The sequence below is a fragment of the Danaus plexippus genome (genome assembly GCF_018135715.1).
Source record: "Danaus plexippus chromosome 3 unlocalized genomic scaffold, MEX_DaPlex mxdp_25, whole genome shotgun sequence".
Lineage (NCBI taxonomy): Eukaryota > Metazoa > Arthropoda > Insecta > Lepidoptera > Nymphalidae > Danaus > Danaus plexippus.
In genome coordinates, this window is record NW_026869844.1 from 3,380,161 (window position 1) to 3,394,795 (window position 14,635).

General features: G+C 28.5%; 1 protein-coding gene across 5 annotated transcripts; it reads left to right on the plus strand.

Annotated features, from left to right (window-relative positions):
* Nucleotides 1–4,454: 4,454 nt before the first annotated feature.
* On the plus strand, nucleotides 4,455–14,111 carry LOC116770150 (uncharacterized). Of its 5 annotated transcripts, none has more exons than XR_009753517.1 (7): nucleotides 4,455–4,895; nucleotides 9,388–9,517; nucleotides 9,657–9,785; nucleotides 10,141–11,747; nucleotides 11,826–11,945; nucleotides 12,357–12,530; nucleotides 13,165–14,111. XR_009753517.1 is itself a non-coding variant. In XM_032661519.2 (4 exons), exons 1-4 carry the CDS (start codon nucleotides 10,089–10,091, stop codon nucleotides 13,297–13,299), a joined length of 516 nt encoding a protein of 171 aa, XP_032517410.2. In that variant the 5' UTR covers nucleotides 9,797–10,088; the 3' UTR covers nucleotides 13,300–14,111. The 5 variants fall into 5 exon arrangements, 1 of the variants encoding a protein (XP_032517410.2); XR_009753516.1 differs by having other exon boundaries at nucleotides 10,141–10,175; nucleotides 11,414–11,945; XR_009753518.1 differs by having other exon boundaries at nucleotides 10,141–10,175.
* The last annotated feature ends 524 nt before the right edge of the window (nucleotides 14,112–14,635 follow it).

The following is a 14,635-nucleotide window of genomic DNA, read 5'->3' on the forward strand; positions in this document are numbered from 1 at the left end:
AGAATTTGAACAATAGAGAATTCTTTTTGTTGACGGCTTTGCTCACTGAAAAATCTGTATTAAAAGTTATATTAGAACAGACTGTTTAAGGTGTCCTAAGAGACAGCTTGATAATGGAATAAAAGTTTAAATCATTAAAATCTTCAACAAATCCAAGGCTTGATTAAATATTTCTTAATTATTTTGCAATAAGTCAAACATCTACATGCATATTACTTTACTTTAAAAAGACTGAGAGATTTCGTCTAATAGTTATTAGCCACTATAATGCGTCTCCGGATTGCACTATAAAGTTGGATACGTATAAGAAACAATATAAAATCCCAGAGGATATTTGTGCGTCGGTGTCCAAGCCGGACACATTTCTGTATTCGCAAATTTTAATTCGCGTTGTGTTAATAGAGCGTACGGTTCCTTTTGAAACCAAAATCCCCAAAGACCATGCCGTCAAGGTCAATAAGTATGACAAGCTCACTAACTAACTAAGAATAAGTTCGTCCTAAATTTTTAAAATTAAAATAGTTGAATTTCTCTTCAACCTACTAAAAGACTTGGGCCTGTCAAGAGCTAACATTAATTCATTCTTTGAACGTACTTCGTAGGCAGCAAAAGGTTCGTTTCGGTCTTTTTAAACCTTATATTTCAGCAGTAGTGATTTGCTTACATAAGATTACAGTGTATTTTTATAGGATCGTGAAAATTAAACACATATGTGTACATAAAATGTTTGTATCAGCGATATTAATAAATATATAATTCAAACTATGACAACTCGGTTGAACCAATATCTTGTGCAGAGAATTTTGGATGCTCAATTTGCTTCATCCACGATTCCTTATACAGTCCTATCTATTCATATGAATTTTCAAGATGCTACCTTTGAACCGTACTTAAGTCTCCGAAACACGTAATTCAAAATCGTTTTCAGTTACAACATCTATAAATATGGAACTAGTCAAGCTACATGTATTGAAAGTAAACAACGAACTGTGTTTAAAAATTAAATCTAAAATATGGAATGGAAAATTGATTGACACCAACGGGATCTGAACCTCCTACTTTCCGAATATGACGTTCCATTTGTTATTACCAATTAAGCAATCAATAATATTTTGCCCTGACTGAAGTCATTGAATTAACCATTTTTATTTATTTATTTAACTGTATTACTGGAGAAATAGCACCAATGTTATCATTATCGCCTAGTTAGAATTTTAACATTATAGTAATATTAGAGTAATTCTCGAAATAAAATTAAATTAAAAAAATTAAAAGTTAAATCATCCATACGAGCTAAATTTTAATCTGCAACTTCTCGAATATTGCATTTCGTTTGCGTTACCAACAGTTTAGCTTATGAAAAAGCTGAGTGATATGATAAAATATAAGCAAAAACTAATAAAATATTTTTTTAGATCCAATTATAAATTAAAAAAAAAATACTTAGAAATCAAAATATTATTCTACTTATTAATAGTTTGTTTGGTGGCAGCGAAACATGAAGGAAAATTCAGTTTTAGTTTTAAAAGTTTTATAAAGTAGAATCTTCAAATCAGCGATAGTCTCTAGACTGAATATACGTAATATGTTAAATCATTTTCAATCGTGTACCATAAAGTTATGCCTCAACTTTGCTTGCATAACATATTACTAAAGAAATAAAAAGAAAAAATCTTACAATGATTCCCAAAGATAAAAATATTGTCTTTAGTAGGTGATGAAATTCTAAGGTTAGGAGATATTTTAATGGCGCATTAATGGAGAATACCTCTTCGGGCTCAAAGCTAATGCTCTAACTTAATAGTATGTTAATGTTCATTTTAAATACGAATTTCTCAAATGATTATATTTGAAACAAAGAAAACAATAAATTAAAATATTTACCACACAGTATAATGTCAACCCAAAAATAAGACAAATTTAAGTATGATGTAATGACAGAAAAACGCATAAATTCTCAAAAACAGTCCGTATTTATAAATCACTGTTTCTAATTGAAAGAGGTTTAAGCACAAAGTTTAGTAACAGTTTCTAAGTTTAAACCTAAGAGACGCTGACTTATCTAACCGTGAAGTTGACATGGATACTGGAGTAGTGCCAACACTTTAGCTTCAAGAACTTAGGAGAAGCTCGGTGAAGATATAACGATTAAAAAAATTCATTACCAATAAGCGTTTTATAACAAGTATTTTTTTCTTTTGTTTAAATATAAATTTATTGATTTGAACATATGCTATATTAACTCCAAAAATCCTGCGCTTAAGACTTTCGTTTTCATTGTATCTACTGAAATATAAACAAAAACTTAACAAAAGCAAAAAACCTTTACTTTAACAGTTCATTCGGGGTGATAGTATTTTATAATATACCGCTTCGTTCTATGAACAAGGTTTAAAAGGTATAAGAGTTAAAATTCTTTTAAAAAATCAAGAACAGTCCAGTTCAACTTTTAGTTTGGATTGTCATTAATCGAGTCACTGAACTGAGCATTCTGTTCATCAAGTCAGGGCACAATTATATAATTGGTAAGGAACTAGACCACAATATTTCGGATTTCGAATCCTGGTCATATTGATGAAGTTATCATTTAATATGTTGAATATTTTTTCGAGTACTGCTTTAATGTTATAAAAATACAATTATAATCTTGATATCGATTGCAAGGTTCAAATCTAGAACTTTCACATAAAGAGTTTCATATTTGCATAAATAAAATCAGTATACCAGAGGCAGAGTCAAAATTATATCACCTCGGTTTTATTTTTTGTCTGAGCTAAAAGTTGGCCTTATTATTAACCGTACATTGTAAAACAGCGAAACACAATTCAGTATATTTCAATATGTTAAAGTTTGAAGTATTAATTCAATAATTTTTTAATGTTTATCTTAATCGTATTGCTTATAAATATTTTATAAATATTTTTTTATGAAAGCGACTTCAATAACGAAGGACCATTTTAATATAGGATTAATTAATCATTATTATTTTTTTTAATAGGGGTGATCCATAGCTTTAAGGCAGTTTGTTACTTACAAAACAATGTCCTATTCCATTAAATTAAAATATTAGTGTATCGAAATATATAAGTTTTGATTACATTTATTTAACGAAAGTATGGAGACGGTACTGGATACGGGAAAACTAAGTCCAAATAAACAGGGAAAGCATAAGACTTCGAAGTTTTATAAATAATAAACAAATAAAGTAGTGAGAAATCGCATAATGTTTATAATTTAGAGATTTGATATCAAAGATAAGTACAATCATCAAATAAGTGAATGTGACCAATTTGAATGTAATGCTTTATACGTAACAGAGTCTAGATAATATGTGCAATACAATATTGTTGTTATAATTTTTAAGTGTTGTATATAAGACATAGTAATTCACTCCCTTGTATTATTTATTTGAATGAAAGTCACAAATCATTATATTTTCAGCTATAATTTTCTCCATTTTACTTTACAATATTCCTGAATTGTTTTCTTCTTTGGAGTTTCTTTTCTGTGATTTCTGTCATATTATTAATAATTTATAACATAGTAACTCTTTGATTAAACGTAATTTGTTTTATTTTTAAACGTATGTTTTGGATAAGAATTTAATATCACGTTGGAACAAAAAAATATTATAAAAAATAGTAAATGTCCAAGGAGTATCGATTATTTATAATTAACAAATATTTGAGTAATCTTAAAATAAATAAAAACAATTTTGCGTTCAGCTTTTCCGTAATAGAAAACAAAAATTAACATTCCCCAGCCTGGTAATAATTGCTTCCCCAGACAATGAAGCGTCGGTCGTTTCGTTATGATCATTTACACGGCTCACCTTTATGTTCTCCAAATAATTTAGCTCTTATTAAAAACACTAAAATATTATTGACTGTACATTATAATTTATTATAAATTAATTTCAATATATGTGCCCATAAGTAACGACATAAATTTTAGTTTTTTAAAAGTGAGATAGTTCCGTCATTACATTATAAGTTTATATTTTATAGAAAGTATGATTGATTAACAATGGTTACAAATTAGTTACGATTTAAGTTCTCGTTTTATATAAACATACTGAATTATTTATCTTTTAAATAAAACTAATTTATTTCGGATATTCTATGCGAATTTTATTATTTTAAAACTACATAGTCCTGACGTTTCGGTTACTTTTCAGCAACCGTGATTTATCTTGACAAATTATAAATGAAGATATGAACTAACACTTATTGGTCTATAGCACAAGTTATAGAACGATCAGTATAACAAATAACGTAGTAAAATTCTCACTGATACCATGATATTACACATGTTTATAAATAAAATACTTAACAGTAACAATAACAACTATCCCTCAATAACGGCTATGAGTGCTATTCTGCTGATAAAATACTACAATCAAGTACACTTAAACATTCATTCCCATAAATCAGAGCCACTTCATTCAGGCGGTAATGGCACATTATATCTCAAAAACGTTTATGTGTAAAGAGAAAATGTTAAGGTTCTTCTATCAATAAAAAGTGACATTTGCAAGTGAAATGTTTTGGTGTAGAATCGTTATTTCATTTTAGACATTATTTATACAACACGAAATATATTTGTAAATATAAGACTCTTTACACTTTATTCTTGACAAATACTAAGTGTATCTTTAAAAATGTCACAACAAAAGGAAAAAGCAAGTCTTAGAAAGGGTCCCGTATCATTACCTAGAGAAGCAGGAAAATATTATGTCAGATTTATGAGAGCAATAGTTAAACATTATAATTCATATTACTTTATAATAAGAATATAACTATGTACATCGTTTGTGGAAGTGCACTTATGGACATCATTTTCAAATGACTCTTTAACATAATAAATTTTATATTTGAATCACCCTTACAGAGACCGTAAGCTGTAGTATTTACTATAATAGATAAATGTAATATTTGCGCTGCATTTTTACTTTTACGCCTCACTTTTTCATCGTCACATACCTAGGTTAATAGTAAATCTTGATGAAACTTTGTCTTGCGTTCCTCTGTCAACTCAGGAATACAGAAAAATGTATGTGTCAGTTGTATTTTAAAGAAGCTTACGTAATTTTTAAAATTTCTACCAAAATTGTCTCAGCTTTCACTCACCTTTAATCGAAACACTTGTTATCCGAACCTTAAAATGGAACAATTAAAGAAAGTGGTGCCTTAAAAACCTATGTGCAATAGATTTATTCTTCATCTTCGGTAACATAACCACATATCTAGTTTTCGAATAAGACTAAAGTGTACGGAATTTTCTTATTTATTGCAGCGTATTCATATCTTCTATTCCAAATTACTAAACAGAACCACAACCGTTCTCTTCACTATAAACTAAAAGTTTTACCTTTAAATTAACTCCCACTCTTCTTCTCATTATACAAATTCAATTACGGTCATGCCATATAATTTTGGATAAAAATCCTTTTACAAATTCACAAAAGTCATTTAAGGGTCACTACTTCAAATTTTGTTTAGACTAGAGACAAATTTACTTATAAGTCGTTATATGTTCACTACATGGCTTAAAGTGTTATTTATATGTATATTTATTGTACAATGTATATATAAACGCCCATTACAGCTCTCTTGCTTTTTATGCTTCCTTGTAACTTGTTTGGAAGATATCACTTTTTATCCATAATAACAGCAATATTTTAATTTTCTAAGAAATATGATTCTAATAATTATCAAATTGAGGGTGTTTAATAAAAGTTTCTATTGTTAACCATTTAAATTAATGAACTTCCCAGCGTTTCGTAAGATCAAAAAAAAAAAAATACACCCAGCAAATCAAATCAATTATAACTATCCCAAGTCCAAAGAAATCATAGGTAACCTGCCAATTAAATATCCACAATCTGAAAACCATGAACAGTGTGAGTGATCAACTTGAAATAACTCTAGACTTCCAAGACGCGGCGAGGGACTTTGTTTTATAATATGTATTGATTGATGATTAATATACCTGTGATTTTATGGGAAATAAATTTATTTTGTACCTTTTTATTTCCTGCTTAATTTTTTAATAATATTAAATATCAATTGTATAGCGCTTTTCTATGATTCCTCTTGATGGTAATAAAATTTGCATAGCCTGAGGTGGTAAGTACACTATGTCTGTAAAAGGAATGGCAATCGTTCTAATTCCTCGTTCCTTGAACACATCTAATATGTAAATGGGTTTACAAACAGAAGGAATTTTACTAGTCTTTGTGAGGCTTCCGTTGTATCCTTTTGTCTACAGCTGTATATGATGTACAAAAACCGAATAGAGGCTCGTTGTAGGTCTGGGTGTCCAACAGATAAAATTAAGGAAAAAAAAAATAGTTTTCACAGACTAAAAGTCAGTGAAAATTTAAAAGTTCAAAAAGTTCAATCTTATACAATGCAATTAACTATAGTAAGAGGACAAGGGGTATTAACAGTTCTACTCTTGACCAAGAAGTCATGAAACACCATTGTACCCAAAAGCTTCCTTTCTATCTCAAAAATAGAAAGCAAAAACTTTTAATTCGACCTAACCTCGTTTGTTTTTTTGGCATAATTCAGACGGCAGCTTCCTTTGGGATACCTGCACTTTATTTTCCACGACCAGATCGTAAACCTATGATTACATGCAGGTTATGATCTGTTTTTGTAGAGATTGAGCAAGAGTGAAAAGAATTCTGTGGTGAACCGTATTAAACACAAAATACTGGTAATAAATCAAAATATGGTAACAGCCAGTTGCAACTTCTCAGTTATCAGCGCCAAGTCAGTAATCTGCGTAATACAAATGTCCTATCACTCCACAACTTAAAATATATTTTGAAAAGAGAGGTTAATGTCGGTCGACCATATCACTGACCCGCACTGCCTCCGCTTCCTCACGAATCTATCCGGTTTCGTGTATTACCAACGGTAAATGTTGGTTTCGCAACATGACGGCATAAAAACGTTACATTTTCAAACAATGAAGTTGTATTTTGAACAAACTCTTTGATCCTTTTTTATAGAGGCAAAAGTCGAAAAGAGAAAACATCCAAAAATAATAGTTTTCATAAATTAACCAAACTTTGAATAAAGCTGTATATGTGGTTTAAACATATACACGCTTATAATAATACAAAAAGCAAAAATCGAATATAAAAACGGAATTTCAAAAGGAAACAAAAACTAATGTCTAAGTTTAAAACCCATGAAATGAACAGATTTGAAAAAATATGAACCTTTTTATTATTTTATCATTTTACAATTAATACCAGTATGAATAATTGTTAAAAATAATAAGGGATACGTCTGTGTATGCTCTACCCTATAGTATATATATGTATTTTTAAAGATAGAATAGAAAACAATATAGCTTGCATCACTATACAAACTTCTATGAACATGTCATGTGTCATGTATATATGACATAAATCAGACATAACTACTAATATCATAAGCGAAATTGTCACAGATTTTATTTGATGGAGGATACACTAGGGTTGAAAAAGATTGAAGAAAAGAAACAGTCAACTCAAAATTGGCGGTTGAGTAATGAAAGTGAACCCTCAAGAACTGCCCTTGCAGGCGGATTGAACCGTCTGCAAGTGATACCGAAGGTTTTAGTATTACATTTCTTTACTAAAGGCTCAACACTCTTTCGTTATAGTAGTGAAAAACATTAAAATGAATGAATTTTTATTTGTAAGGATGAAATACGTACCGATCGGCCTATTATTCCAGCAACAATTTTGGAAAAATTATCGTTTTTTCGGGCTTACACATCAACAGTGAGCAAATTAGAAATATTGTGTGAGCAACAAAACAGTGTTCAAAGGTCATTAATTGATTATATGACTAAAATTGTTTTTTTCCTCATTCTATGAAATACTAATCCGTTCCAGATTTCTGTGGTTTTACGTTTTCAACGTTTTCTGTAAAAGTCTACCAATGACATACGTCTATTTATTCCTAAGCACTTACTCACCTGAACATCATTTCTTTATACCTAAAATGGTCCCACTCTTATACGGTATTAATTGTTTACAAATTATTAAGTAAAATATAAAATGATTTCTTTATACTCCTCTATATTATATTATTTTCAGGATTTAATTATATATTACTGATAACTAGTGTTTCTGGTCTTACATTAATGGTAAATAATGTTTCATATTATATTGCATACTTCGTGTTTGGAATTATTTACAAAATACCTTGGAACAGGTGATTACTTCTTTGTGTGCACCTTTGTGCTTTTGATTCTGTTATATTTTTAAATATAATACAATTGAAAACGTTAGTAATTTATGATAAACAAATTCTAGATGTGAATTTAAAGAAAATATTATTTATGATTATAAATATTCCTGTCTTGATTTATTGGAGTTCGCACAAAAAATTTCTACAAACGATAATGTTACCTACGATGAAAACCGACAGATGTATACCATAGGAAATATAGAATACTTTACCTTAGCTCAAATTGATTATTACGAGTGAGTTTTTATTGCATTAAATAAAAATAGTTTAGATTTCTTATTTATTTCTATTTATAAAAAATTTTTGGTCATTAAAGGAAAAGCAAAAAGGTAAATCATAATTGTAGCAGAAATATTTTGTCTTATTATAACCGTGACTAAAACATTAAATGTGATTAAAAAAGGAAAACGCAAAAGTTTTTAAACCCAGGCACACTATACATTATAATGTTATAATCGTTTTTTAGTAACAAGTAACCATTGAACATTCTGATGTGCTGTCATATTTTATACGTTATTTATATTCTAAAACATATTCCATTAATCATAAGAAATGATACTAATACCTTGTCGAGTTGCTTAATTAACGTTAAGATCTTCAATATGTGAAATGTCTTGGAAGTACTCCAGTGATATCTTAGTAACTGTTTACAGTGGAGGTCTTCAAGGCTATAAGTACTATCCAAGTTTCACATAAAGCACGAAAGTTGTCTTGGAAATGTAACTTAACGGTTTTGGATTTGCTTAGCGACATTTACAAAACTCTGAAAAACATGAAATTCGTGTATATTTGCATATAAAATTCATAAACAGGGAAATAAATTCTTTATCATTAAAATTTGAACCTCTAAAAGAAGAAATAAATTATTGTTAATTAATTATATTTGGAAACATAAAGTACTCCGGGTTGTATTAGTTGCTTTTCCATTTTAAGAACTATGCTGGTACTTACACTGGATTGTATTTTGTCAACATATCGCTAAGGATATGATTTTTAACTGTTAGTGGTCATATGTCTGCATCCTTAAAAAAACTACCTATCTACCTAAGATCGGGTTGGCTATTAAAGGCTTCTACTTTCCTGGACTGTGTAAGAAATAATATCAAAACTGATTATACGTACTTATTTTTAGTCGTTATATTGGAACACGTGAAGAACGGTTTGAGTTAAATAAGAAAGGAATTTTGTTTTTTATTATATTATTCTTGTGGATAACAGCTGGCTGCCTCCGAAACCATATATATAAAAGATACACTTGGCAGGTATGAAAAAAATGGTGAATTATGAATACATTTTTTTATTGATATGTACTTTATTGAAGAAAAAAAAATGCAATTAAATATTAGAAATATATTCAGCAGATTATATGACTTTTAAATAAACATGTTAACGGTATTACAGATTTTAGATCGGGCACAACTGATACTCTGTGTTTTTTATTCGGTAACATTTCTACATTTAGTTATAACATATGACGATCGACCCATCAACTTTATAGAGCATGATTACAATTTTACGAATTTAATGGTGGTAAGTATTAATTAAAAAATAAATGATATAGAGTTTTAAGTTTAATGACATATTATTAATATAAAAGTATATTTATATGAAATTAAGTTTTGGGATACTACGTTTTTTTTATTATTCAATATTCGCATGATCCTGACTTTTCGGTTCAAGCAACCGTAATCACAAACAGACAAGCCTGTAAACGAACCGAAACGTTGGGGTTATTTAGATATAAAATTGGGAAATAAGCGTAGCAACTCAAAAATATAGTTTTATATAAATGTTAAAATCTTTGATGTCATAAAAAGATATTATTGTTTACATATGCTGGTTGCTGATTTTGATTTACTTGCTGAATCAATGACTGCACCCCCAGTGGCTCATGTAATATTTTCAAGAAGTAAAGATAAGGTAAGAAGGAATTGTCATGAAAAATAAGTAGAAAAATACTACATTTAGCAAAAGAGTGTATTTTCGTTTTCGTATATTTTCTTATATTTACAACCAAATACATTTTTACAAAGCAGACCAATTATAATGAAAACCTGACTATTTTACATTTTTACAAAGTAGACCAATTTAATGACTGAGTTATATCAAAGTTGTTCTAATATAAGACGAGGGAAAAATTCAATATCCAAGAGTATAAAAACAACTCGTAACTTTTTATCGATTAGTTAGATTTTAATATTATGTAATTTCAGAATTATATTTTATATATAACAATCTACTGATTACTGTCAACAAAAAAAATAATTATAACTCTGAAAACACAGAAAAACAAAATAATCAAAGATTAAGACAACTTGCAGATTAAAATCGCACCTATATAGATATATGTATATTGATCTCTATATATAAATATAGGTGTTATTTTAATATATAGAGATCTCTATTTTATTCATATTTATGTATACTACAGCAGTCTTACCAACACGAAGCTATTAGGTAATCATTTCCCTAAACGAATCCAATTTCATCACCCACAAACATAAAGTAGGGTAGATATAAAACGGCTAGTTATTTCAAACGAGTATTCGCTAAGCTTATATGCAGGCCATCACAACAATCATACCTATTCGTAAGACAGTTTCGAAAAAAACGCACTTACACTTTGTCCTTATTTTAATTGATGCGGTTAAGTCAGGTTTTGGCAAAATTCAACGAAGACAACGTCGAAACGCTAACGTTAAGATCTTTACTCGTAGTTGAAACTTTAAATGAACTTCCGCACTAATGACAAATTCTGACATAAGTTTATATTATGTTTAGACTATTTTTTTTTCTATAAACTATGGCTTCATTTTTAGACTAATTTTATTCAGGATCTTGAAGTAATTTAGTAACAATAAATTTAAATTTCCGAATTATTCCCCCAATATCCATATTTTCTATAGAAGATGGAATAAAAAAAAACGAAGCAAAAAATGTTAGCTTTAAATGATATAAGGTATTTCAACACCAATCATGGAACTCTATGAGTCAGGGTTTTTTGAGAAAGCCTTATTTATTTCTACAGAGTATTATAGTTGGCGTAGTTGGCATGTGATAAACATATTATATATCATTTCAACACAAGGCAATTTTCAAATTAGTTGATTTATTGGATGAATAAAATTAATTACTAATTATATTAATGCTACTTATAGGTTAATCCAAGTTTTCACAGTGCCCTGATTAATTTTTCGAATTCAATATTTTATTTACTAAGAGCATCGACGAGTTACTTATGTAAAAAATATGGAGAAAATTGGGTAAACGCTTCACTCATATACTTTAATTACGGTGGGTAGTTTATGCCATGTCTTAGTTTGAGTTTTGATTACAATTCATTTTTATGTATTATTTTTTCTTATAATTAATTACCTAGGAAGTGCATCGATTTATTTCACATGGCCTATTTATTTTTCTACGATATACGGAGGAAGTTTTTTTGTCCTCTTATTTTTCGCTTTAAACGCCATTGTGGACTATTTCACGTTTGTATGTTATTTAGTTATTAAATAAAATACTCAGTTTTTCAAGTCTTTTTATGTGTTATTATTATTTTTGTCATTACAGTTGATCACATTTCAATGTCTTGTACAAACTCTCTTAAGCGAATGGAAAAAACTTAAGCCATGGTGTGCTGTTTGTATTATTCTGCTTGCAGCAGTTGCGGAATATTTAACAAGTGACACGGTAAATTAATTTCAATCTATTATAATTCTGTATTTTCTATGTTGTGACAATTTTGCATGATACATGTACATAAAAAAAATACTTAATATTATGACAAAATTTTTACTGTAGTGGCCAAAAACAGTAGTGACTAGCCTATATGCAATCTGTGCATACCAATTTTGTTAATAGACTGGACTGGCTGAATTGAAAAAACAATTTTATAAAAGATCTATTTAAAGTAGCTATCACTTATGCGTTTTTGGATCATTAACTGTCTTTCTTCCTTGCGATTCCAATAGAATTAATCTTTTTAATCTTAAATCATTACTTCCTTGACAGGTACTCAATATATAAAAGGTTTTTTAAGGGTGTTCATTTAACGTGACCAGTGGCTACCAATTACAAATAAAATACATTATTTTTTTTTAGATTTCTAAATTTAGTTTTATATCTTGGACGTGCCTATCAACACTCTCAGAAACAATCATTGTATTCTGGTTATATCCTATGGGTCGATTGATCGAAGACATAACATTCCATTTTGGACTTCCACCAACTAAACTACGAGTATGGAGCTTTGTGGTTCTTCCAATATTTTACTCTGTTAGTATTGAAAACTGTACTATTAAAAATGCACGCCACACTAAAATTAAACGGTAAATTCAGAACAGCTAACTGCTTATTTTCATTTTAGTTAAAGGCTTTCTTCCTTCTGATAATTTTTTTTAATTTTGTCTTTGATGAGGAAATTATGAAAATTAAAGCATGGACACTTATTCCACAATCCCTTTTGCTATTATTAGGAGCAACTTACATATATTTTTCATCATTTCATAAGAAAAAGCGGGTAAGATCATAAAAAAACAGTTCGTATAAGGAAACTATTATTTTTTTCAATTACAACTTATTATTTCAGAGCAGTTTTAAAATTTTAACCCCAGTGACACAATGGGGCCCTAACAATTTTAAACTCAGACAGTTAAGGAAGAAATATGATTCAACAAAAGTAAATTTTTCATATGTTGTGTTATATTACAAAAGAAGACCGTAAAATTATTTTTTTTTATTCTATAAACAGGCTGACGTGAAAGTCGATAAAGTTAAAATTTGCAGATAAAACTCATTTCTCTGTAACTATATGTAGACATGTGTAAATAAATGTATAAAAATATATTAAATTTCTTACCCTACATATGTATGATAAAATTAAAGATTCAGTATATATTAAATGTTGCAGTACATACGATCTCAAGCGCCAAGAGAAGTCAGTAGCTATATAACTGAGAAGATAGAAAAGACATCATATAAATTGGATATTATTTACGAGGAGTCGAGACAGGGACTTACTTTTGAAGATGTTAAATTATATTAATACCTACTGTTTTAATTTATTTGTATTTATTTGTATTATCTGTATTATTAACCATCCATCTTAAAAAAATATAGATTTTCAATCAATTGTTTTTCCCTAATTTTGGGTCTGTTTTAATATAACTAATTTATATGAAAGTTTCCAAAAGGAACAGATCTAAGCCGGGACTTGTTAATATAACATGTAATGTACGTAATAATTTCAAGTTTAATTTGACTCAATATGGAAATTTTATGACAATACGTTTTTGGAAACAGTATTATTGTAGTAAAACTTATTGAATTGAAAATAATAGTATTTTTTTATGAGAAAGGGGGGCAAACGAGCACATGGCTTACTTTTTATTATTTCAATTTTATTATTTCAAGAAATGAAATCAGCCCTTGTTTTGATTTACTGAAATTCATTGACCCAGAAAGAAAATTTTAAAACTGACTCGGCACTGTATTAAAAAGTTAAAAATTAAGGGTATAATACGAATTTTAAGAAACCTAACAAAAACCCAAGCCAGAAAATTTAAATTAACTATTATGTAATAATTTTACCTACGGTTTTTGTGACCTTCCTTTTCATTGCTAAAAAGGCGAAACCTTATATTAAACATAACGGTTGTAACATCGACGGAAAACATATTATAATAAATAAACAATAAAGTGTATATTCATTTTTCTTCGATAATTTTTATGAAAGTCTAGGGATTGCCTTTTTTGTAACCTAGTATAAAATATAAGCAAGGTAAATTCATAACAGCGATTTTCATTCGCGAATTAAATATATGTGTCATTTAAAATTCCTTTTAAGCTAAAAAATAAAAAAAAAACTACGATAAATATTCGTTTTTTTTTTTTAATCCACACATGTTTTGTAATAAAAATATAATTGAGATTATATTTAAGATAATTCCTTCATGTTTTCCATGATTTTTTTTAACTAGGTGTATATGCTATAGACTTTTATCGAATTTAAAAAAATAGACTGAAGAAATACCGTATCTGGATTAATAACTTCAAAATTTATAGAATGAAACGTAGACAGCTGCCTCGCATTATATTTGTTTCATTGTTTTACAACAGATTAATAAAATAACGGTTAGTAAGCGCCTAAACAAAAATTCATTCACTTAAGTTGATTGAATAAATTTTTAACTGAAGAAATATTTTCAATTCTTTTTCTATTCTTGGCAACAAAAGATATCTGCAATAATAAATACTAAGTTATTTTTCGGTGAGTCTCCTAAAATTCAGTCTGAAAGATACAAAAACTATTAGTTATTGAATGAATAAAATTAGCTTTCAAATGACGAATTAGCAAATTCCAAGATATAAAAGCCTACAAG